The 25,189-nt window shown below is 20.8% G+C and overlaps 6 protein-coding genes across 6 annotated transcripts; 1 reads left to right on the top strand and 5 right to left on the bottom strand. All coding sequences in view use genetic code 6, as the record gives it.

Moving 5' to 3' along the window:
* Window positions 1–488: 488 nt before the first annotated feature.
* Window positions 489–4,141, top strand: TTHERM_00081110 (DnaJ domain protein; the record flags this gene model as incomplete). Its single annotated transcript, XM_001015852.2, has 4 exons — window positions 489–874; window positions 1,470–2,002; window positions 3,064–3,686; window positions 3,776–4,141. 4 exons carry the CDS (start codon window positions 489–491, stop codon window positions 4,139–4,141), a joined length of 1,908 nt encoding a protein of 635 aa, XP_001015852.2.
* A 516-nt stretch (window positions 4,142–4,657) lies between these two features.
* Window positions 4,658–5,515, bottom strand: TTHERM_000081109 (hypothetical protein; the record flags this gene model as incomplete). The annotated part of the gene is made up of 5 exons (XM_012797595.1): window positions 5,291–5,515; window positions 5,142–5,237; window positions 4,984–5,079; window positions 4,752–4,925; window positions 4,658–4,699 (listed from the first exon to the last, which is right to left on the bottom strand). Exons 1-5 carry the CDS (start codon window positions 5,459–5,461, stop codon window positions 4,658–4,660), a joined length of 579 nt encoding a protein of 192 aa, XP_012653049.1. The 5' UTR covers window positions 5,462–5,515.
* A 1,717-nt stretch (window positions 5,516–7,232) lies between these two features.
* On the bottom strand, window positions 7,233–8,209 carry TTHERM_00081100 (transmembrane protein, putative; the record flags this gene model as incomplete). Its single annotated transcript, XM_001015851.2, has 5 exons — window positions 7,233–7,334; window positions 7,436–7,695; window positions 7,759–7,864; window positions 7,924–8,037; window positions 8,090–8,209. The coding sequence occupies 5 exons, from the start codon at window positions 8,207–8,209 to the stop codon at window positions 7,233–7,235; spliced, it is 702 nt and encodes a 233-aa protein (XP_001015851.2).
* A 2,560-nt stretch (window positions 8,210–10,769) lies between these two features.
* Window positions 10,770–15,389, bottom strand: TTHERM_000081099 (cyclic nucleotide-binding domain protein, putative; the record flags this gene model as incomplete). The annotated part of the gene is made up of 15 exons (XM_012797594.1): window positions 10,770–10,857; window positions 11,102–11,191; window positions 11,448–11,537; window positions 11,768–11,857; window positions 11,998–12,087; window positions 12,379–12,468; window positions 12,751–12,840; window positions 13,133–13,222; window positions 13,435–13,524; window positions 13,797–13,880; window positions 14,144–14,233; window positions 14,512–14,601; window positions 14,881–14,970; window positions 15,237–15,292; window positions 15,351–15,389. The coding sequence occupies 15 exons, from the start codon at window positions 15,387–15,389 to the stop codon at window positions 10,770–10,772; spliced, it is 1,257 nt and encodes a 418-aa protein (XP_012653048.1).
* A 2,420-nt stretch (window positions 15,390–17,809) lies between these two features.
* On the bottom strand, window positions 17,810–19,775 carry TTHERM_00081070 (hypothetical protein; the record flags this gene model as incomplete). Its single annotated transcript, XM_001015848.2, has 9 exons — window positions 17,810–17,930; window positions 18,085–18,385; window positions 18,443–18,548; window positions 18,608–18,721; window positions 18,775–18,855; window positions 18,922–19,044; window positions 19,285–19,449; window positions 19,520–19,635; window positions 19,733–19,775. 9 exons carry the CDS (start codon window positions 19,773–19,775, stop codon window positions 17,810–17,812), a joined length of 1,170 nt encoding a protein of 389 aa, XP_001015848.2.
* Window positions 19,776–21,416: 1,641 nt separating this feature from the next.
* TTHERM_00081060 (hypothetical protein) lies at window positions 21,417–23,390 on the bottom strand (the record flags this gene model as incomplete). Its single annotated transcript, XM_001015847.2, has 8 exons — window positions 21,417–21,736; window positions 21,794–21,899; window positions 21,959–22,072; window positions 22,137–22,217; window positions 22,285–22,407; window positions 22,649–22,813; window positions 22,880–23,046; window positions 23,360–23,390. The coding sequence occupies 8 exons, from the start codon at window positions 23,388–23,390 to the stop codon at window positions 21,417–21,419; spliced, it is 1,107 nt and encodes a 368-aa protein (XP_001015847.2).
* Window positions 23,391–25,189: the final 1,799 nt, after the last annotated feature.

Below are 25,189 nucleotides of genomic sequence, written 5' to 3'. Positions count from 1 at the left end.
ATCATGCAAATTAACTATTAAATCAAAATTTATTAAGTGTTTGTAAATATTATAATAATACAAAAACAAATTAATTTCCTTGTAAATGAGTGCAGATAGGCAGATTGATTGATTGATTGATAGATAGATAGATAAATAGATAGATAGACTGATTTATTTATTTATTTGTTAATTAATTAATTAGTAAATAAATAGAACTTGCCTTCATTTTAGATTTGGGTGGGGTCTTAGGAGTGCCTATTAATATAATATCAAATTAAAAGCAAAAAATTAAAGCAAACAAAAAAAAGGTAATAAATAAAGAAGAAAAACTTATCTTTTGACGGTAAGTTTTAATAGAAAACAAATAAAATACTGAACATAAAAGCTATCAAACATTAATAATAACCAATCGTTTAAATACCCTCGACAACCCCGCAGAGCTACTAGGTACCGAAAACTGCACTCCGCCCGCCCCTTTGACTAGATCCCCACCCAAATCCCCTAAAATGTTCCCCTCAAGTTTGAATACAAAACGCAGAGCAGCTTGCGCTGCAAAAGGAAAAAACAATACAAAACCAAGCTTTTCTCAACAAGGAGAAAAAATAATTGAAGAAAGCTAAAACAATATCTCTCATATTGAGTCTTTCCTGAAAAAACGCTCTAACACTAGCGCCTTTTCCTCCTACTAGTGTAAACCAGCCGTGCAGGCTGTGAGTTCAAAAAAGTGTAAAAAGATCATTAAAGATCTGCCAAGTGTTCCAAAAGATTCCCAATTCCTAATTATTGATTCTGATTCTGAAGTCTCAACATCAGAAGAAGCCTACCTACAAGATAGTTCTAGTAGTAGTCCTTCATTTGTTGAACTGAAAGGGCACCCTGCCCAAATGAACAGGTAACATAAAATATATTAGTTTTTAAAAATTAAATTGTATCCTAACTTCTAATTTGAAATCGATTTAGCAAGGGAATTATTAATTTAATTTTTCCTTTTTCTTGTTTGGTTTATCTAAAATTAAATGAGTGCTAACTAACTAACTATCTATCTATCTAACTAAATAACAAAGACACTAATGAGTTTTTATTGAATTAATTAATTGATTGAATCTATCAATGAATAATCAGATAGATGCCTCTATTATTTAACAAAAATATATTGCTTGTTAAGAGTCATCTATCTATCTATCTTGCTTTCTTTTAGCTCGATTTCATTATAAAGAAAGCTTAAAAAATATAATCAGCTTGCTATAAACGTAGCGAATTATCTAGCTCAGCTGAGGGAATATTTAGTTAGTTTCTATTATATTTGAATGTCTATATTAGCACTTTAAATTAACTCAGTTGAAAATTTTTATAAATGAATAAAGAACCAAACAGCTCATATTAATAATATTATTTGAATATAAGCTTTTTAGAAGCTAGGATACGATTCATTTGCATTTAAATAGTCTTTAAACAGATAAAATAACTCTTTTTTTTTTAATCTACAGCAAAAATTAAGATACGTTTTTAATAAACGGATACCAAAAAATACAAAATGCCGATCGGCATAGCTTTTCACTTGAAGCAACGTCAAGTGAAGGAAGTACGACTGCTTCAAGCGAATTTAAAGTGGAAGAAGAAAGCGAAACCATTCAAGAGTCTTCATCAGGTTACAAGAAAGTGAAGAAAGAGAGTGATTCTTCATTTAGATATTGTCCTCGTAAGGACTCAATGCTTTCAACCTCTTCAGAAACTTAAATATGGTACGGAAGTAACGAAAGAAGTAGTAATTATTTTGATGATCACTACCAGTGCGGTAGTAATTTATCATCAAATTTACCGACTCCAAACTTTACTTCATGTACACCTCAAACTAATACAGTTTATCCAAATTCTTCCTATTAAAAAATCGACAATTCTTGCTTTTTGCTAGATGATGCTGAAACGAATTTACCAACAAGGAAAAATTCAGTTGCTGATAGTTAAAAAAGCCACGAAAACAAAGAGAGTTTTTATTCGTCGACAAATTCTCCTGTGAAAGGTAATTAACATTCTATTTTCTAGATTAAAATCAACTTTATTGTATCCACACACGTAATTTGAAAATTCTGAGAAACAAAAGCTAACCTTAAATCAAAATTAAGAATGAAATAATTTGAATTAGACAGAAGACAGCCAATAAAATATTTAATTTTTTTTGATTCAGAATGGGCAATCAATCAATAGATATTTATTCAGCGAACAATATAAAAAAACAAAAAACTCATTTTGCTATTTAAATTTATTTTTTATTTTGAAATATCGATGAATGGAAATTTAATGAAATTTTATCAATTACACAAAAAGAAATGAAGTTTGTTTATTTATTTATTTATTTAACAACGTTTAAATTATTGAGGAAATCTGCTATAAAAAAGTGCCTTCAAAAAGAATTAATTAATTTTATTTAAGAAATAAATAAATAAATTCCTCTAATAATTTTCCTATTTTTGCAACAATTTATTCATTAAACCCCCCAAAATTTAAATTTCATCAAATTTAGCTAAATAACAATTATTTTTTATGCACTAACAAATGTAATTCTTAAAATTTCAAAAATTGTCTCTCTCTCTTCTATTAGACAAAATTAGAAAAGAACATATTTACGAATAAGCAAATATAAATAAACTAATTTAGCAACAGATTGATATCTAATATTAATATGGATTCTAAATGAAATTTGAGCAATAAATAGTTAATTAAAATAGAATAACAAATAATTATTAATCATCTGTTTTGTTTTAGTATGACTAAAAATTATAAACATTCATCAGTTAAGCGATACCCCCCTTTGTTTAGTTTAATTTAATTAAATTAATAATTTTTTTAAGCTTAACCTTTATTCATTTTAGAGAGCAGCTGCTCTGCTATTACACGAATCTATCCATTAACTTAAGCAATTTGATAAAAAATAATAATACTGATAATAATCAATCCTGATGTGATTGATGAAAAAGACAATTTTTATATTTTGATCAGACAAATTACATTCGTGTGGATATTGTACAATTTAAAGGAAACACTTGTTAATCTGTTTTACTTAATGTTTTATTATTAAAATAGATGAAGAATTAATCTTCAGGAGCAATAACTTAAGTGGTTTGAAGTAAAAATTGATAAACCTTGAAAATCTTCAGCATCATCATCAACTTTAGCATGAACAAATTAAAATCGATGCAGAATTAGCTGCCAGCTAAGCAAAAGAGCAAGAAGAAAAGACACAAAAAATGATTAAGCTAATTGAGTAAGGAAGAAAGCTCGTGGAGCAGCGGATGGGAAGACTAGCAGCGGAAAACTAAGTTATTAATGGTTTTCCTTGCTGCACCTTTACTGTTCGGTGTTTCCTCAAGCATACTTTCGTCATTAATGTCGAAGATTTGCTTGCTGGCACTTGGTGCAATAAATGTGAAGAAAACCTCCTTAAAGCTAAGGAATATGCTGAAGAAAACAAAGGTGTTTGCTTGAGCCAATTCTACGGAAAGACACTCAAGTTCAAGTGTTCTAAAAACCACTGTTGGGAGTCATCTCATTAAACTTATAAATAGAGATGGTGCTCTCAATGCAAGAAAATTGTCAAAGACTAGTTCAAGCAGTATATCAAAGACGAAGAAGCCAAAAAGTAGGCTGAATACCAAAAGAACTAGGAAGAAATGTACAGAGAAGCTCGTCGCAAAGCTATGATTTCTGTAAGATTTTTTTAATATTTTCTCTTTTCATAAATGAAAAAATAAATAATTTGCTTTTCATAATTAATCTCTTTATTTAATATAAAAAGTAATCTTGTAATGAAGCTAACCCAACCTCTGAAGAATACAAAAAGAAGGTCATCTTGGCTGCAAAGCAAGTTGAGAGAGAAGTTGAAAAAATAGCTGAGTAATAAGCAAGAGACTACATCAAAAACGAGCAAAAGGACTCCGAAAGTCCCTGTAATTTCAGTCAACTTAGGGAGATGTTCAAAATTATCTTATTCCCTGATTCAATCCTTTAAGTTTACTACACTAATTTGGATGTTGAAATCTTGAAATCTGAATACAGAAACATTGCCCGTTTCATCCACCCTGACAAAAACAGTCACCCTCGTGCAGCTGAATCTTTCTAAAAGTTAAATAACTTCTATACTTTGGCTTAACCAAAAGCTTGAAGTAATTCAAACGAAGCACACAAATATACTTGAAAGACAAAAAGATGATAAAAGCTGAATAAATCTAATAAAATAAACATTAACTAGTAAATATCATGTATATTATTTACTCAGTGTATACAAATTTTAATTTATAACTTTGATATTAACAAATAATTTATGTAAATATAATAACTAACTAACTAACTAACTAACTAATATTAATGTTAAAATCAAAATACTCTATAATAAATTATATAAAAAATTCAATTAATCTTTATATAAATATATTATCTTGTTATTTATTTTTGTATATTTTTTTATTTATTTATTGTTAATTTATTTGTTTGCTTTTTTACTTAATTTCTACTTTAAAATTGTCAAAAATAAATCTAATTTTAGCGGGAATTATAATTTATTAAGTGAATTAATTAATTATTTTTAAGTTTGATTTTTGATTTGAATTTTGATCAAAATCTATCTATTTATTCATTTACTTTATTATTTTTCTGTTTGTTTGCTTTTAAAAACAGTGTATCATTAAAGAAGTTCTTCGAGAGCTGACTATGACTTTTCTAGCTAGATTTTATTTAAAAATATGTTTTTTTGTGATAAAATTAGCTTTATTTACTTAATTCTATGCATTTGTTAAATAGGAGTTGCATTTTTCTATTAAAACAACATCCTTCATAACTTCGTCGTTATGATAAAGTTTTTAAACTTTGTCTTTTAGCTATTGATAGTTTTCTTCAACATCTTTTTATATGTATTTGCTAATCTGATTCATTTTTTTCCTTTCCTCTTACTAAAGGATATAAAAATATTTAAATAAATTAATAAATAAATAAATTTAAATAAAATACTTAGCTATGTTCCTACTTTTACTATTCTACTTGCTTCAGTAAATTGCTACTATAATTTTTGTTTATCTTTTATTAATCTTTGTGCTTGAGCAATTCCTATCAAATAAAATATTTATTAAAGTTAAATATTATTATATTTTATAAAGTTTGATTTTTACATCGCAATCAAAAAAATTATTTCTAATGTATTATTCAAATATATCCAAAGTAGTATCTGTACATTCTTTAATTTCTTGTTTCATTTTTTCTTCAGCCTATTAGTTTAATAAATTTTAAAAAGGAGAACTTTAATCTTATTTATTTCTACATTGCTTAGCTATTCTTATTCAAAAATTTTGTTCTTTTTCATTTCTTCAAAAAGCAGATTAGCTCCTTAATTTATTGTTTCTTATAGTATTTAAGAACATTCCTATAAAAATAAATTTATTTTCTGATCAGTTTGTTAGATTTAATTTGCTTAGCTTTGACTTTCTTTCATTTTTTTAACTCTATTTATTTTTTTAATAATTTATGTAAAAAGGTTTTTTAATTGAATTAAAATTATACCAAAAATCAAAAAATAAACAGAAGGATTTTTTAAGAGAAGATAAAGAATTTTGCAAATATTTTGATTATCTTATAATATTAAATATAGACCAAGCATTTAATATTTTATATAAGTAAATAATTTGTTTTAATATAGAATTTTTATTTAAATAATATCATATAATTGTTTTTATTTTTAAAGAAGTATTTATTATATCTAAATTAAATACAATAAATATTTTTTAAACAAAAAATCTTAATAAAGAAAGCTTTAAATAATCATTTCTTTTCGTTACCTACAAAATCATAAAATAAATTTAAATTAAATTTTACTAAATTTTTTAAAATTTAGTTTATTTAAGGATTAACAGATATATGAGTGCACATATAATTTGAAAATTTTTCAATAAAAAATCACGATACTTACTTTATTTCTATTTATAGAATTTTATTTACTTCAATTTAAATATTTTTTGATAAATTTAAAAAAATCTAAAAAAAATTTCATAAAATATTTGAACTTTAAATTGAAATAGCAATAGGTCAATAAGTAATTTATATTTTTTATATGAAGAGGGTAGGTAATTTAAAATTCTATTTTTTATTAATTATAAATATTTATAAAATATTTTTTTATATTTAGTATATAAATGTAAATAAATACTTATTTTCTTTAATTTTAAGGACAAGATCTAAGTCCTTTTTAATAATAGAGAACTTTATTTTGATGATGTTATTAAGGAAAATAATTATTTCTAATAAAACTTAAAAAGATTAAAAAATTGAACTTATGGTAATGATTTTTTTACATTTGTTAATATAATTCATAAATTAAAAATAAGCAATACAAAATATTGATCTAATTCAAAACTATTATCAAAATAAATTTAAAAAAAGCAGAGATTATTGAAAAAATTTATATACTTTATAAAAAAGAATTAATAATTTACATTAAAAACATAAAAGTTTGCTGAATTATTTAAAGAAAACTCTATGCTTTAGAGAAAGTGGTAAAAATAATGACTTTCGCTTAAATATTTTGCTTATTTATTATTAATTTTGCTGAACTTTTAAAATTGCTTTTTTTATATGAATTATTATCATTTTATTGATTATTTATTTTTTAATAAGCTTTTATTAATTGATAAAGAAAGAATTATTTTCTATTACCATTATACATATAAATCAAATATCAAAGAATTAACTGCACCGTTAAGTTAGCAAATTAAATCTATTGTATTAATTGTTTCTATTGATATAATGATATACTTATTAATATTCTAAATTTTCTGAAATGAAAAAAAATAAATTGAACAATTTTTAAAAATTTAAATCACTTTTAAAAAATAAAAATCAATTTTTTTAAGGTTCTTAAATTATATAATTGATAGTATATAAAGAAATATATAAGGTAACTAAAATAAATAAATTAATTAATTAAAATAAATAAATAACTATGGATTAATAAGAATTAAATATTGTGGAATACTTTTACATTTTTTTTCATCATTCATTGTTTGTTTCTAATAATCATTTATGAAAGAATTAATTATTTTGTAATTTATTGTTTTTTTTCATCAGTCTAAATTAAATTTGTCAAATGTTAGACAATCTTTTCATTCTAATCTTGTTGGTTTTATTAAGAAATACGTTGATTTAAAACAGTTTTTTAGTTTATTGATATTTATAGTTATTATGTATTTTTCATTCTGTATTGAAACATTTCAAATTTTATTACAATATATATTAAAGCTATCATAGTCATTGAGCTTATAATGATAAAGTACTGAAAGAATTGTATCTCCATAATATTAATTTATTCTGCTCTACAAATAAAATAAAAAAATTGTTGAATAAAGGTTTAAACAAAAATATTTTTTATTTACTAAGGAAAAGCTAATGATTCATTTTTTGTATCGAAAATTACAGAATAATGCTAGTAAAAGGATTGTGACAAATAGAATTTATCAAGTGATTATTCTATACAGCATTTAGTACTATTTGCTTTATTTACATTAAAATATTGTTTTGCAGTGAGCTTGATCATAACTTTCTCTGTATAAATTTTAATTTCAGGAAAGTTATATTAATCTAAGCAGTCACAATTTTTACAATTTTATAAAAAAGCTATCTTTCCAAAGACTGTAAATAATTTATCATATTTTTTCATAAAATAGTTAAAAATGCCTATTAATCAAAAAATATTTTAATATTAATTTATTAGAAAATACATGATAATTAATTAATTACCTTTTGGAAATTGAGTATATTAATTTAAACTTAATTCAATAGTTTGATAGTGAGCAAGTGGTAGTAAATTATCTCCGCCAAATGTCAAACCAATTATCTTGAAATCCTTTGTTTATTTCAGAAAAAAATTATGATTCCTTGAAAATATTTTTAGATATAGTTTACCCAGCTATCTGAAGATTTTGTTTTTAATTCTAATGCATTATACCATATTTGAGGCATTTCATCATATATAAATTTTGCTACTTATTTCTCAACTGTTAAAGCAAATTTTGGAGTCTTTAAAATAATATTTTAATTAATTTAAATTAATTAATTAATTAAATCTTACTTTAAGCTTCTTTTGCAAGTATCCTTGCAATATCATATTGTTTGCATTATCTTTTATTAAATTTAATATGCCATCATAAATCTATTATATTTTATTTAATAAAATTAATAAAATTTCCATAAAATTTATAATTTATTTACTCTATTCATCCATGTAAAATTGCTAACAGATAAGAAAGGAATTATTATATCTTATTAACTACTTTGATGAAATTAAATTAAATCAGATTGATACTCTCCTTAAACTACTGGATATTCTTTTTGCTTTTAAATAAAAAATTGTTAGTTCTAATAAAAATATCAAAATTAAACTATTTGCTCTAATCAATTTATCAAAAAAGGGAATTTTAATAAAGCAAAATTTGTGAATTATTAATAAATTTTTATCAAGCTTTTTTCAAATTTTCTAAAAATTAAGTTGCTAAAAGATAAAAAAATATTTTATTTTATTTATTAACTACTTTAATAATGTAATTAAAATAAATCAGATTGATACTCCACTTAATTTTTTGGATATTCTTTTTACTTTTAAATCAAAAATGGTTAGTTCTAATGAAAATATGATTAGCAAATTATTAGCTCAAATCCATTTATCAAATAAGGGAATTTTAATAAAGTAAAATTTGTGAATAGCTAATAAATTCTTATAAACCTTTTTTCAAATTTTCTAAAAAATCTAAAATAAATAAGCTATTATAATTTACATCAGAAAAATAGAAATCTCCAGTCTTTTTCAAAGTCAAACTTTGTTCAGAAAAGAATGTAGCCCCACGATTAAAAGAGTGCGTATAATAAGGACATTCATTAAATTTACATTATTTGTTTATAATTATATTAGTGCTCTTGAGATTTTAGAAAAAAGGCTTTTTATAAAAAATAACAAATGTATTTTAATTAGTCATTTTTATATTACAATTTTGTTAATTGCAAGAGAAAGGGTTATTTTCTGCTTTGGACTTCCTATCAATAAATCTATTGGGCATATTAATTTTCCAGGAATGTCTAAGAATCCTGAATAAACACATCCATTTAAATTGAAATCTATTGTTTTAACTCTATCTTGATTGCTAGAAAAACATGCTATGTATAGATAAATAAATATATATTGATGAATCTTCTCTGCTTAAATGTAAAAAATTACTATTTATTTTAAGGATTAGAGCTATGAATAAAAAAAATACTTTCATTTACTTGTTAAAAATTTATTTTTAGTTAATTATAATATAAATTTTTTTTATTATTTTTGTGCAAATCAAATTTTTTTAAAGTTAATATCTTCTCCAAATTAAGTTTTTAAATAAATAAATATCTCAAGATTTTACCATATAAATTTTATAGTCAAATACATATGATAGATAGCCTAAATGGTAATAATTATGCCTTTATTGGTATCTAGTAAGGCGCAATAAAAAAAATAGATAATAGGACTATTAGTGTAAAGCTTTTACCATTAGAGCTTTTTTAAAATAAATAGACTTTTGAGTTTTCTTTTATATTTATGTAGACCAAATGCTTATTCAAATTTCTGATAAAAACCAAAAGAAAAAATATACATATAAATTTGTAAATTTATTACATACATAACAGAATTTGTCTGTAATTACCCCAAAAAAAAATCTTATTTATCTATTTTAATTAATGTGTATCATATTATTTATTTCTGTAAACTTTTAAAAATAGCAAGCATATTTAATTAATATTTTTCTATTGGATGATTTACATTCATACAAACATCATACATATATAGTCTACGATTTAATTTTTTGAAGTTTACCACAAAAAAATTAACAAAGTATTTTAAAAGTCTATACATCTGTTTTAATAATTGCGACTCATGATATTTATTTCTGTAAATTTAAAAATAACAAATATATTTAATTAAAATTTTTCTATTAGATGAATTTTTTTCATACGAATATCATATTCTACGATTTAGTTTAAGTATGATTAATTTCTAAAAATTTCTTAATTTTTTGTATAATTAAATCCATTAAGATGTGCATCATAATTAATCTTATTTTTTTAATGATAAATATTAATATACTTCAAATAATGGAATTTATATCTATCTAGAATAACAAAATAGTTTTTTTATTGACAAACTTCAATTCAAATTATTTATATAATAGAATTTCTTATTTATCGTTAATCCTTTTTAATTAAGAATCACCCTAATATTTAATGCCTCTCTTTTCCTAGATGAAAAATATTAATTATGTCTAAATATTTAAAATTTTTGAAATATATTATATAAATTTTAATTTTTATTTAACCTTTACTTTAGCTTAAAATAATATTAATTTCCATGATTAATACATTTAATTTATATCTAAGAAATAAAGCTTTGGACTTATTTAATTTAATAATGCAACGTAAGACACTAGCAATTAATAAAAACTTAAATCGTTTTTGGTAAAAGTTCTGGGTTGATTTTAGTAGAATTACTTTATTTAAGTAAAATTTATTTTTAATCTTGTTTTTTAATAAGATATTTAGATATTTAGCAAAATAAATATGATATTTATAAATATAAATATAAATATAAATATAAAAATAATAATAAATCTATCTATCTATCTATCTATATTTTACTTGAATTTATCAGTTTATAAAATAAAACATAAAATATTAAAGTACTCAAATATATTTATATTTTTTGGTACTTTTTCACTACTTTTTTATCATATTTATTTTATTTTTAAGTCAACTAATCTTTTTGATTTAAGGCACCTTACTTTTAATTATTTTGATATCTTAATTTTGTCTTCACTATTAATATAATTTATTATAAATTACTAAAAAAATAAATAGAATAAAATTTTTAAATAAAATATTTTATTTTAAATTGGCAAATGAATAAAAATTTAGATCAATAAAAAATAAAAAGAAAGCTAATAAATAAATTAAAGAATTAATGAATGAATAAGTTAGTTAGTTAGTTTTTTGTTTTTTGTTTTAAATTAATTTTTATATTAAAAAATATCATAATCCAAAATAAATAAATTGTTTTTACCTTATATGGAGTGTTAAATTTGAGAGATTGGTGCACTTTGCTAAGCCAAAACCTAAGTCTGATGCACCCTATTCACCAATTTAATTTCTTCTTTTTATATTTTGAAGAATGTATATAAAGCTAATTAGTCAGTAAGAAGGAAATATTGAAGAAATAATATGAAATTGTATGTATAATCAATTAATAAAAAAAGCCAAAGTTGAAAATGAAAAATGAGTTAAATTTACAAATAAATAAAATAAATCAAATAAAAAGTTAATAGATAAATAAATTAAAGAGTTTTTTATATTGTTTTAAATTCATTTATTAAAAGATATTTCTATCAAAACAAATAAACTATTTTTACAAAAGGTTAAGTGTCATAGTTGAGAGATTTGTACATTTCCATAAACAAGAACCTAAGCCTGATGCGCCAATTGCATCAATTTCATTCCAACTTTTTAAATATTGATGAAAAAATTTAATTTCAATCAGTTGGTTAGTAGGAAAAATGAAGAAAAATTATCAAATAATAAGAAATTAATTAATTAATAATAATATTAAAAGTTGGAAATGAAAAAATGAGTTAAATTAATAAACAAGCAAATAAAAAAAAAATTAGTTATTTGTTAAAATTTTTTTTTTTTTCAAAAATATCACAATCTAAATTAAATAAATTGTTTTTACCCAAGATCAAGTGTCAAATTTGAGAGATTAGTACACTTTCCTAAACCAGAGCCTAAGCCTGATGCACCAACTGTGCCAATTTTATTCAAACTTTTTAAATATTTAAGAAAAATATATTGTTAAGTTATTTAAAAGGTAAAAATGAAAAAAAAAAAATTAAATAATCAGAAATTAATTTTGTAATAATAAAAATAAAAGCTGAAAATGAAAGATAAATAAATTGTTTTTACCTTAAATGGAGTGTCAAATTTGAGAGATTAGTGCACTTTCCTAAACCAGAAGCTATGTCTGGAGTATCTTCATTGCCAATTAAATTTCCCCTTTTAAGTATTTAAGAAAAAATGCATGGCTGATTAATAAATTAGAAGGAAAAAAGGAGAAAAATATTGAAATTATAAGAATAGAGCTAATAATAAAAGCAAAAGTTGAAAATGAAAAAATGAGATAAATTAATAAAAAAACTCATAAATAAAGAAATAATTAAAAATACAAGCAGAAAAATAAATCAAATAATAAAATAATAAACAAATTAAAAGAATTTGTTATACTGTTTTAATAAATTCATTTTTATATTAAAAAAAATCTTCATCCAAAAAAGTAACAATTTTTACTAAAGTTCAAGTTTTAAATTTTAGAGATTAGCGCAATTTCCTAAACCAGAACCTAAACTTGATGCACCAATTGCACCAATTTGATTATTCCTTTTTAAATATTAGAGAAAAAATAAAGAGCTTTTTTATCAGTTAGAAAGAAAAAATGAAAAAAATAAGAAATAAATTAAAAGCAAAAGTTTGAAATAAAAAGCTAACTAAGAAATAAATAAATAAATAAATAAATAAATAAATAAATAAATAAATAAACAACACAAGAAGAAGAAGAAAAGATAAATCAAATAAAAATCTAATAAATAAATAAAAGAGTTGCTTTAAATTCATTTTTATATTGAAAAATATAACAATCTAAAACAAATAAACTGTTTTTACTAAAGATCAAGTGACAAATTTGAAAGATTAGGGCACTTTCCTAAACCAGAACCTAAGCATGAAGCTCCTTCTTAGCCAATTTAATTAGACCTTTTTAAATATTGAAGAAAAAATATTTAGTTAATTTGTTAGTTAAAAGGAAAAAATGAAGAAAAATATGAAATAATAAAAAATTAATTAATAATAAAAGCAAAAGTTGAAAATGAAAAAATGAGTTAATTTAGCAAACAGACAAAGACATATGTAAATAAATAAAAAATAAACACAAAAAGAAAAATAAATCAAATAAAAGGCTACTAATAAATTAAAAGAGTTAGTTATAGTTTTAAATTCGTTTTTATAATCAATAATATTACAATCAAAAATAATAATATGTTTTTACCAAAGATTAAGTGTCAAATTTAAGAGATTAGTGCACTTTCCTAAACCGTTACCTAAGCCTGATGCGCCAATTGCGTCAATTTTATTCAAACTTTTTAAATATTAAAAAAAAAGAGTTAATTAGTTAGTTAGAAGTAAAAAATGAAGAAAATATATTAAAAAACAAATAATAAAAAAAAAGCTGAAAATGAAAAATGAAGTTAAATTAAAAAAAAAATCCTCTTAATAAATAAATTAAAAGAGTTAGTTATATTGCTGTAAATTAATTTTTATATTCAAAAACATAGTAAACCATTTTTCTACCTTAGATGAAGTGCCAAATTTTAGAGATTAGTGCACTTCCCTAAATCAGAACCTAAAACTGTTGCACCTTCACCGCCAATTTAATTTTCCCTTTTTAAATATTTAATAAAAAATAAATTATTTAACAAGTAGCTTAGTAGGAAAAAGTGAAGAAAAAATAAGAAATGAATTAATTAATAATAAAAGTTGAAAATGTAAAATGAACAACTAAATAAACATACACAGATAAAAAACAAACAAAAACAAAAGCAAAATAATTTTATAAAAAAATAAATCAAATAAAAAACTAATAAATAAATTAAAATAGTTAGTTATATTTATATTCAATAATATCACAATCCAAAACAAATAAATGCTTTTACCAAAGGTTAAGTATCAAATTTGTGAGATTTGTGCATTTCCATAAACCTAAGCCTGATGCACCAATTGCACCAATTTTATTCAAGCTTTTTAATTATTTAAGAAAGAATATATAGAATATGAAATAATAAGAAATGAATTAATTAATAACAAAAGAAATAGTTGTAAATAAAAAATGTGCTAAATCAACAAAGAAATAAATAAATAAACACAAACATAATAAAATAAAAATAAATCAAATCAAATAAAAAGCTAATAAATAATTAAAGTAAAAGAGTTAGTAATATACTTTTAAATTCAATTTTATATTTAAAAATATCACAATCCAAAATAAATAAACTGTTTTTACGCAAGATTAAGTGTTAAATTTGAGAGATTAGTGCATTTTCCTAAACCATAACCTAAGTTTGATGTACCAATTGCTCTAATTTAATTTTCCCTTTATTAAATATTGAAGAAAAAATAAAGTGTTAATTATTTAGTTAAAAGAAAAAAAAATGAAATAATATGAAATTAATTAATTAATTTAATAATAAAACCAAAAGTTGGAAATTCAAAAATGAGCTAAATTAACAAAAAAATAAAGAAATTAAATAGACAGACATAAGAAAAATAAATCAATTAAATGCTAATTAATAAAAGAGTTAGTAAGATTGTTTTAATGTCATTTTTTATATTCAAAAATATCACAATTCAAAACAAATAAACTGTTTTTACTAAAGATCAAGTATCAAATTAGAGAGATTAGAGCACTTTCCTAAGCCAGAACCTAATTATAAAACTCCTTCATCACTAATTTAATTAGACCTTTTTAAATGTTGAAGAAAAAAAAAATAGTTAATTAACGAGTTTGTAGGAAAAAAGAAATATTAATTAATAAGAAATGAATGAATTAATAATAAAAGTAAAAGTTTAAAATGAAAAATGTGTTAAATTAAAAAACAAATAAATAAAAAAAGAAGCAGAATAAATAAAAAAAATCAATCAAATAAAAAGCTAATAAATAAATAAATAAATTAAAAGAGTTTGTTTTTTGTTTTAAATTTATTTTTATATTGAAAAATAACAATCTAAAACTGTTTTTACCTTAGATGAAGTATCAAATTTAAGAGATTAGTGCATTTTCCTAAACCAGAACCTAAGCTTGATGCGCCTTCGTCACCAATTTAATTTCCACTTTTAAATATAAATATTGAAGAAAAAATTTTTAGTTGGTTAGAAGGAAAAAATGAAGAAAATATATCAAATAAAAAAAATAAATTAATGTAAAAATGAATGTAAATTGAATGAAAATTAAGTTAAAATTATTTAAAAATGTTTGTATAAATAAAATATAAAAATATATATATGTAGCTGATCATTTCAAATTAAAAAAAATTGTAAATCACATCAAAATTGAATATAAAAAAGCATTAATAATAGTATTAATAAATCTAATATACTATTTTTTCATATCAATATGGAGAACCTAAAATGATTAAAGTGAAGAGCTTAAAAACTTTTTTTTTAAAAAAAAGAAATTTAAATAATAATAATATAATAAAATAAATATTTACTTATTCTAGATTGTAATAATAGGCTTTTTCTTATATCATTTATTTTTATATTTATTATTTAAAAAATATTGGATAGAAATTTATGTAAATTTAATTATTAAGAAGTATATGAAATAATTTAATTTTTATCAAATTAATCTGGATAAAAGGAACAAAAAAATTTAAATAATCATCAAATACATACATACATATTTATAAATTTGCTTTTAGTAAGAGATATCACAAAAAAGTTGATGTATCATTGATTATTAAATCTTAATATTTCAAAAAAAGCATATTCTTATATAAATAGCAAGAATCTAAAATTGGTAGTCATATATTTATAAAATTAATTTCTATTAATTTTAGTAATTTAGATTTTTCTATTTTAGTCCATTAATGAGTAATAGAGTGAATATTACAATATTTATATTATCTATCTTTAATTATACTCAAATCCAATTAGTCATTTTTGAAGAAAATTTATTTAGGTATATATATAGGGTAAATATTTAAAAAAGTACACTTTTGAAAGATTTTATTTTTATAAAATTTTTTGAAGTAAAAATCTAAAATTTTTGCAGAAAAATAAAATTTTGAAGTCTTAAAATAACAAATTTTGTATTACCCTTATTATAAATTAAATATCCATTTGATTTTAGATTCAAAAAATTTAGAGAATATGTTGAGAATTTAGATTAAAAATGTATTCGAAAAAATTAAAATAAAACAAACATAAATAATTAGCTAACTAAATAATTAACTTCATATATTAATTATTTGGAATTATTAAATCAAAGCAACATTATTAAGTAAGAAAATAATAATAGCAAAGGAATATTAAGATTACTAGAGTTAACAGCAACATCAGAACAACCAAAAAATTAATCTACCATCTCATTAATATTTTTATCTTCACTCTAGCACTGCTTTGACATACAATTTCTTATTTTAGAAATTTCTAAGTTATTATGAAGATTGCAGAGAGCTTTTCCACATGATTATAATTATTTAAGTTTTTATGGGCAGTCTGAAGAATAATTTTTGCATTTATCATTCAAAATTTGATCACATTTCATAATTTCAGATAATTTTTTATCATTTATCTTAATGTCCCCAGAAGATGAACCTTAGTCTTACTCCTCTTTTAAACAAGGAATATAATAATAAACATTTTATAGATATGGCATATTTGGTCTACACGTTTAAAAGAAACAATCTATCATGTCATTACTTAGTTAATTTACCACCACATTGGCACACCTTGAAGAAACACAAGTATCAAATTAGCTTCTTTAAAGTTAGCAGGTTTAATCTGATTAGTCTGGGCATACTAGTTTTTCATCGCAATTCAATTTTAATGCACAGATGCTAAATACAAAAAGCAAAAAGACTACACCCCTAAAAATTTAGTTGATTTTCATTATATTATTCAAATTGTTTGAAGAGATCTTTTTTATTTTTTAAAGAATTTATTTTGATATATTTTTTAAAAATAATACAGCTATTTATTTATCTACCAGATATAAATATTTCGCTTTTTAGTTTATTATCTGCAATTATATTTTGTTCTTTTGACAATTTAAGAAAAGGCACTTACCAGCAAATTTATTTCATTAGCTAGATTTCTGATGCTTATTTCTAGATATTTTTGTTAGATAAGAAAATCTTTTATTAGACAGATAATTTTATTCTTTTAGATTTTATTAATTAAATTATGTAAAATATTTAATTATATTGAATAAAGTAAAATTGCCATAAACTATATTTATTTACTCCTTCATTCAAAACAAATTATCATGACTTTTTAACATTCAATTTACTTTGAAAATAGACAGAATTATATTTTAAATTAAAAAAAATATTGGAAAGAGTAAATTAATTAAAATATAGATTAATATTCATTCGCAAATTAACTTGATATTTTAGAGTGTTCCCAAATAAATAATTGAATTTAAAATTGTTCATTTCTAAAATAAATATTTTTAGATTATTTTCTTAACTCTTTTGGCTGGATTTATAAAAAAGATAAATATTATTGATTTCTTTAAATATTTTATAACAAGTTAGCTTACCATATTAACCTTAAAAATTAATTATTAAAATTAAAATGATTCTATTTAAAATTTAATTTATTAATCAAATAAAAAAAAAAAGAAACTCATACATTTATACATATTTATATTTTAAATTTATTTAAAATTTTTTACGATGAATTTTTTTGAATTGATTAAACAATACATAAATTTGAAATATCATCAACTGTAAGCGTGATATTAAAAATAATTTTTATTTTATTGATTTGTTATTTTCTTAAAATTTTTAAGATTTTATTGAAAGATAATAAATAATAAATATTATGAAGTAATTAAACTAGTAAATAAGGTGAATACAATTAAAATTTATATTTCATTAATTTAGTTAATTTGTAATTAATTAGCTTAAGTTATCTGAATTTAAATTAAAGGATCAAAGATTATTCAAAGAATATTGGTCTTCAATTAGTTTACTTAAAATCTAATTAGATTTCTCGCTCTCTTAAGTGAAGATATTTAGAGGAATCTTTTAAGCTTTTTGGCTTCTGCTTATATTACCAAAATGCTCATATTTAACTAAGATAATTATTAAAAATACAAAGATAAATGAGCTTACAAAAAAGAAATAATATAAATATCTTGATTCTATAATTTAGAGACTAATTGCACTTTTATAAAAAAAAATTAAATTAATTATTTTCAAAAAAAAAATAATTTACTTAAAAATGGCTACAGATCCATTTTTTGTATTAAAAATAGTAGGATGATCTTGATAAAATTGACTTGAAAGCATAATTTTATCCATTGAAATTACAATTTAGCAAATAAAATTTGCATACTAATCCACTGAAAAGTATTATTTTGGTGTTAAAGTGATCATAACTTTTTCTGTAAAAATTTTCAGATCAGGAAAATTATGTTTTTCCAAACAACTACAGTGCCCACAATCTTACAAATTCACTGTGTTCTCGTGCTTAGTGAGTAGATGCGAGTATTTCTTTAAGAGGTAATTAGCTATCCCTTTAATTTTATTTGTATAAGTTAGATTTCTATACATAACAGTTAAAATTTGACTACCTTTGGGTAATTAGGTGAATGGATATAAAGTAAATTCTAATGAATAGAAATGAGCTAAAGGTAATACATCTTTATCTTCCAAAAGCAAACCTATAATTTTTAAATCCTTTTTATAAATTTAATAAAAATTTAATTAAAATCCAAATATTTAAAGTAATATTTCACCCATAAATCAGAAGATTTCGTTTTTATCTCAATTGCATTATTTAAATATTTTGGTATTTCATCATAATAAAGCTTTCCTACTTTATTTTCAGTTGTTATCGCAAACTTAGGTGTCTTTATTTATTTATTAGTATTTGTAATTAGAATTTATAAAATATATTAATTACTTTGAGTTAATTTTGCAAATATCCTTAAAGTATTAAACTGTTTATATTATGTCTTTCGAAATTGAGTATTCCTGAAATAGGCTTTATAATTTATAAAATTAATTAATAAATATTTTTTATTTGAAAAAAGAGCAAATAAAACTTTACATTCCAAGTCCGCACTGAATCAACTAAAAGAAATGGAATCCTAATTTTTTATTCTATTTCTTCTGAAATCTAAAATAAATCTGATGAATATTCGCCGCTTATTTTTTATATACTTCCATTGATCTTTAAAGTAAATATTATATTAATTTCAAGCCTTAAATTTATTATTAAATAATTAAAAATAGTGAAAAGTAGAATATTTCTTTTTTTTCTTTCTAAATACTACAAATCAAAGAAAATTATTAAACTAAGATATTGGTAAAAGCTCTTTATTTTCATTCTTAAAAGAATTCATAAGAATTAATTTTTAATAAACATTTGAATTATTAAATAAAATTTAAGAGACAAATGCAAAATAATTACGATGTTTGAATAATTAATTCCCGTTTTATTTAATGATATAGTTAGTTCTGGATTAAATGCTGTACCGAATTATTTGAATGGAATTAAAGAAATACACTTTCTTTATAGTATACACTCATTAGTTAATAAAAAACTCATCCCTGATTGTATTTCTTCCTTTGGTAGCTATTTATAAATACATAAATAATTATTCATTTTATATTCTTCTTTTTTAAAAATATATCATTTAAATTACAATCCTATTAATTGCAATTGAGAGTGTCAATTATTAACCTGGACTGCCTACTTATACTTGAAAAGGACATACATAACTTCCAAATACGGCGAGAAAGCCAGTGTAAGTGCATTAATCTATATTGAATTCTATATATTTAGAATAACTCTCAGTGCTAATTATGCTTACTTTAAAAAAATTTTGCTAAAATTATTCTTATGTTTTAGGATTTACGTGCTGATCTGAAAAAATAAAAGAATGTCAATAAAACTATCATTTTTTAATTTAAAAAATTAATTTTTTGAATTATTTTATCAAAATAAATTATGATATTTAATATTTTTGAATCTATCTTAATATTTGTGATAAATATATTTGATCTTTCTTATCAATAATTTATTGAAAAAAAAGCATTTTTTACTTCCTCAAAAATAGAAAAAGAATTTTGAGAAAATATATAGTTCTACCAATATTACTATTAATATTTTTATCACTTATTTAATTATGAGTGCATAAAATTCATTCATACACATTAATGAGTTCATAGTACCATGTACCATTTTACAGTATTTTTTTAATGAATGTTATAATAACATTCTGTATGATTAGTTAATGTGCTAAAAAAGTATAATTACTAATTCATCAATGTATGGGAATATTTCTTCTCACTTATTTTCTAGATAATAAAATATAAGATTTTCTTTAATTAGCTAGAAGTGAAAAAAATATTTTTGATTTTCTATCGATACTTATTTTTTTAAAAAATGAATAAAACTTGTTAAAGATATTTAGAATAAAAACAAAATATTATTTTATTTTCTAGAAAATAAATAAAATCGTTAATGATTAATTAAATAGCTTCATTGTTTAGAGTAGATTTTTCTTAAAAGTAATAGATAGATAATATAAAAATTTTCTGTAAATAATATTAATTAATCATTCATTTTACATCACTAATTACAAAAAGTATTCTGATTAAGAAGTAGCCAAAATGATTTAGCTATTTCTTATGTATTCATTCAATCTTATATCTTTAAGATCATTAATATATCATTCTTATTATTAATTAAGTTTATAGCTCTTTAAGTAAGGATTTTTAAATTAAAATTTGTTATCCCTTTCTAAAGAAAAGATCTACTATCAAAATAATTTCGGAAACTAATAGATAAAATCTATGTATCATCTTCAAATTAAGATAAAGCATTAATGATCATATTTGCTTACTTTATTACATATTTTAGTATTTTGTAAATAACAAATGCCTTAAAGCATATCAAAGATTATTTTTATATCATCATTTATTAAATTTATCTTAATAAAACATTTTTAAAACTCCCAACAACAAAATAAAACAATAAAATGAATTTTTAAATAATATTTTTATAAAAATAACTCCATTTTTTTTAAAAGAATTTTCTTATATGAGTATTAAAGTATAAAATAAATATTTATTAATAAGAGGTAAAGGGATATGAAATATCTGTCTTTTTGAATGAATATAATTTTTAAGATTTTATTGAAAGATAATAAATAATAAATATTATGAAGTAATTAAACTAGTAAAGAAGGTGAATACAATTAAAATTTATATTTCATTAATTTAGTTAATTTGTAATTAATTAGCTTAAGTTATCTAAATATATTTTAAAGGATCAAAAAGTATTCTAAGACTATTGGTCTTAAATTATTTTACTTAAAATTTAATTAGATTTCTCACTCTCTTAAGTTAAGATATTTAGAAGAATCATTTAAGCTTTTTGGCTTCTGCTCATATTACCAAAATGCTCATATTTAACTAAGATAATTATTAAAAATACAAAGATAAATGAGCTTACAAAAAAGAAATAATAGAAATATTTTGCTTCTATAATTTAGAGACTAATTGCACTTTTATAAAAAAAAATTAAATTAATTATTTTCAAAAAAAAAGAATTTACTTAAAAATTGCTACAGATCCATTTTTTGTATCAAAAATAGTAGGATAATCTTGATAAAATTGACTTGAAAGCATAATTTTATCCATCGAAATTACAATTTAGCAAATAAAATTTGCATACTAATCCACTGAAAAGTATTATTTTGGTGTTAAAGTGATCACTACTTTTTCTGTAAAAATTTTCAGATCAGGTAAATTAAGTTTTTCCAAACAACTACAGTGCTTACAATCTTACAAATTCACTTTGTACTCTTGCTTAATGAGTAAATGAGAGTATTTCTTTAAGAGATAATTAACTATCCCTTTAATTTTATTTGTATAAGTTAGATTTTTTTGTATAACAGTTAAAATTTGACTACCTTTGGGTAATTAGGTGAATGGATATAAAGTGAATTCTAATGAATGAAAATGAGCTAAAGGTAATACATCTTTATCTTCCAAAAGCAAACCTATAATTTTTAAATCCTTTTTATAAATTTAATAAAAATTTAATCTAAAATCAAATATTTAAAGTAATATTTCACCCATAAATCAGAAGATTTCGTTTTTATCTCAATTGCATTATTTAAATAATTTGGTATTTCGTCATAGTATAACTTTCCTACTTTATTTTCAGTTGTTATCGCAAACTTAGGTGTCTTTATTTATTTATTTATTAGTTTTTAATATTTGTAATTAGAATATATAAAATATATTAATTACTTTGAGTTAATTTTGCAAATATCCTTAAAGTATTAAGCTGTTTATATTATGTCTTTCGAAATTTAGTATTCCTGAAATAGGCTTTATAATTTATAAAATTAATTAATAAATATTTTTTATTTTGAAAAAAGAGCAAATAAAGCTTTACATTCGAAGTCCACACTGAATCAACTAAAAGAAATGGTATCCTAATTTTTTATTCTATTTCATCTGAAATCTAAAATAAATCTGATGAATATTCGCCGCTTATTTTTTATATACTTCCATTGATCTTTAAAGTAAATATTATATTAATTTCAAGCCTTAAATTTATTATTAAATAATTAAAAAGAGTGAAAAACAGAATATTTCTTTTTTTCTTTCTAAATACTACAAATCAAAGAAATATTTATTAAACTAAGATATTGATAAAAGCTCCTTATTTTCATTCTTAAAAGAATTCATAAGAATTAATTTTTAATAAACATTTGAATTATTAAATGAAATTTAAGAGACAAATGCAAAATAATTACCATGTTTGAATAATTAATTCCCGTTTTATTTAATGATTTGGTTAGTTCTGGATTAAATACTGTACCAAATTTTTTTAATGGAATTAAAGACATACACTTATTCTTAAGTATACACTCATTAGTTAATAAAAAACTCATCCCTGATTATATTTCTTCCTTTGGTAGCTATTTAAAAATAAACAATAATTCATTTTATAATCTTATTTTTTAAAAATATATCATTTAAATTACAATCCTATTAATTGCAATTGAGAGAGTCAATTACTAACCTGGACTGCCTACTTATACTTGAATAGGACATACATAACTTCCAACTGTGGTGAGATAGCCAGTGTAAGTACATTAATCTATATTGAATTCTATATATTTAGGATAACTCTCAGTGCTAATTATGCTTACTTTAAAAAAAATTTTGCTAAAATGATTCTTTTGTTTTAGGATTTACGCGCTGATCTCAAAAAATAAAAGAATACCAATAAAACTATCATTTTTTAATTTAAAAAATACATTTTTTGAATTATTTTATCAAAATAAATTATTATATTTAATATTTTTGAATCTATCTTAACATTTGTGATATCTATTTGATCTTTCTTATCAATAATTTATTGAAAAAAAGTAATTTTTACTTTCTAAAAAAATAGAAAAAGAATTTTGAGAAAATGTTTGGTTCTACCAATATTACTTTAAATATTTTTATCACTTATTTACTTATGAGTGCATAAAACTCTTACATACACATTGATGAGTTCATAATACCCTTTTACTGTATTTCTTTAATGAATTTTATTATAAAATTTTGTATGATTAGTTAGCTTTTAGAGACTTTGTATTGTGCTAAAAAAAGTTAATTATGATGAAAGGGAAAATTTCCTCTCACTTATTTTCTTGATGATAAAATATAAGATTTTCTTTCATTAATTAGTTAGGGGTGAAAAAAATATTTTTGATTTTCTTTCGATGCTTATTTTTTTAACAAATGAATAAAACTTGTTAAAGATATTTAGAATAAAAACAAAATATTATTTTATTTTTGTATAAATAAAATCGTTTGTTAATAAATTAAATAGCTTAATTTTTTAGAGTAGATTTTTCTTAAAAGTAATAGATAGATAATATAAAAATTTTGTGTAAATAATATTAATTAATCATTCATTTTACATCAATAATTACAAAAAGTATTTTGATTAAGAAGTAACCAAAATGATTTAGCTATTTCTTATTTATTTATTCATTCAATCTTATATCCTTAAGATCATTAATTAATATATCATTCCTCATTATTAATTAAGTTTACAGCTCTTAAGGGATTATTAAATTAAAATTTGTTAATTCTTTTTAAAGGAAAGATCTACGATAAAAAAAATTTTGGTAACTAATAGATAAAATCTTATCATCTTCAAATTAAGTTAAAGCATTAATGATCATATTTGCTTACTTTACCACGTGTTTTAGTATTTTATAAATAACAAATGCCAAAAAGCATATCAAAGATTATTTTTATATCATCATTTATTAAATTTATCTTAATAAAACATTTTTAAAACTCTTAAAAACAAAATAAAACAATAAAATGAATTTTAAATCATATTTTTATAAAAATAATTCCATTTTTAAATTGAAAGAAAATAAGTAATTAAAAGAATTATCTTTTAATTTAATAAAAGATATTTTATAAATTAGATAAGTATACTAAATTCAAAATTTACTACTTTTTTAGAGGGAAAGTGCTAGACTACCACAACCACCACAAGGTAAATTTTTAATATTGCGTTATCATACATAAAATTGAATAATAGCAAATTAAGAAAATATTGAGAAATAAGAGGTTGCGCATTTAAATCTAAGGTTAGTTAATTTTTTATTATTTATTTACAAAAGTCTATTTTGTTTACAAATATATTTTAAAGATTTTGGAAGTTCTTAAATTATTTTCATAAAATTTTATACTTATTGCTAAAATTATGAAAATTTATCAAATTAATTTTTAAAATATACTGGAAAAATAGAATTAGCTTTTATCATTTTTAAAAATTTAAATCTTCATAAAAACTTTTTAAGATTTATTTGAAAGATAATAAATAATAAATATTATGAAGTAATTAAACTAGTAAATAAGGTGAATACAATTAAAATTTATAAATAATTAATTTATTTAATTTGTAATTAATTAGGTTAAGTTATCTAAATATATTTTAAAGGATCAAAAAATATTCTAAGACTATTGGTCTTAAATTATTTTACTTAAAATTTAATTAGATTTCCCACTCTCTTAAGTTAAGATATTTAGAAGAATCATTTAAGCTTTTTGGCTTCTGCTCATATTACCAAAATGCTCATATTTAACTAAGATAATTATTAAAAATACAAAGATAAATGAGCTTACAAAAAAGAAATAATATAAATATCTTGCTTCTATAATTTAGAGACTAATTGCACTTTTATAAAAAAAAATTAAATTAATTATTTTGAAAAAAAAATAATAATTTACTTAAAAATGGCTACAGACCCATTTTTTGTATCAAAAATAGTAGGATAATC

Source organism: Tetrahymena thermophila, assembly GCF_000189635.1.
Source record: "Tetrahymena thermophila SB210 genomic scaffold scf_8254650, whole genome shotgun sequence".
NCBI lineage: Eukaryota > Ciliophora > Oligohymenophorea > Hymenostomatida > Tetrahymenidae > Tetrahymena > Tetrahymena thermophila.
This window is presented reverse-complemented; position numbering and strand designations above follow the sequence as displayed.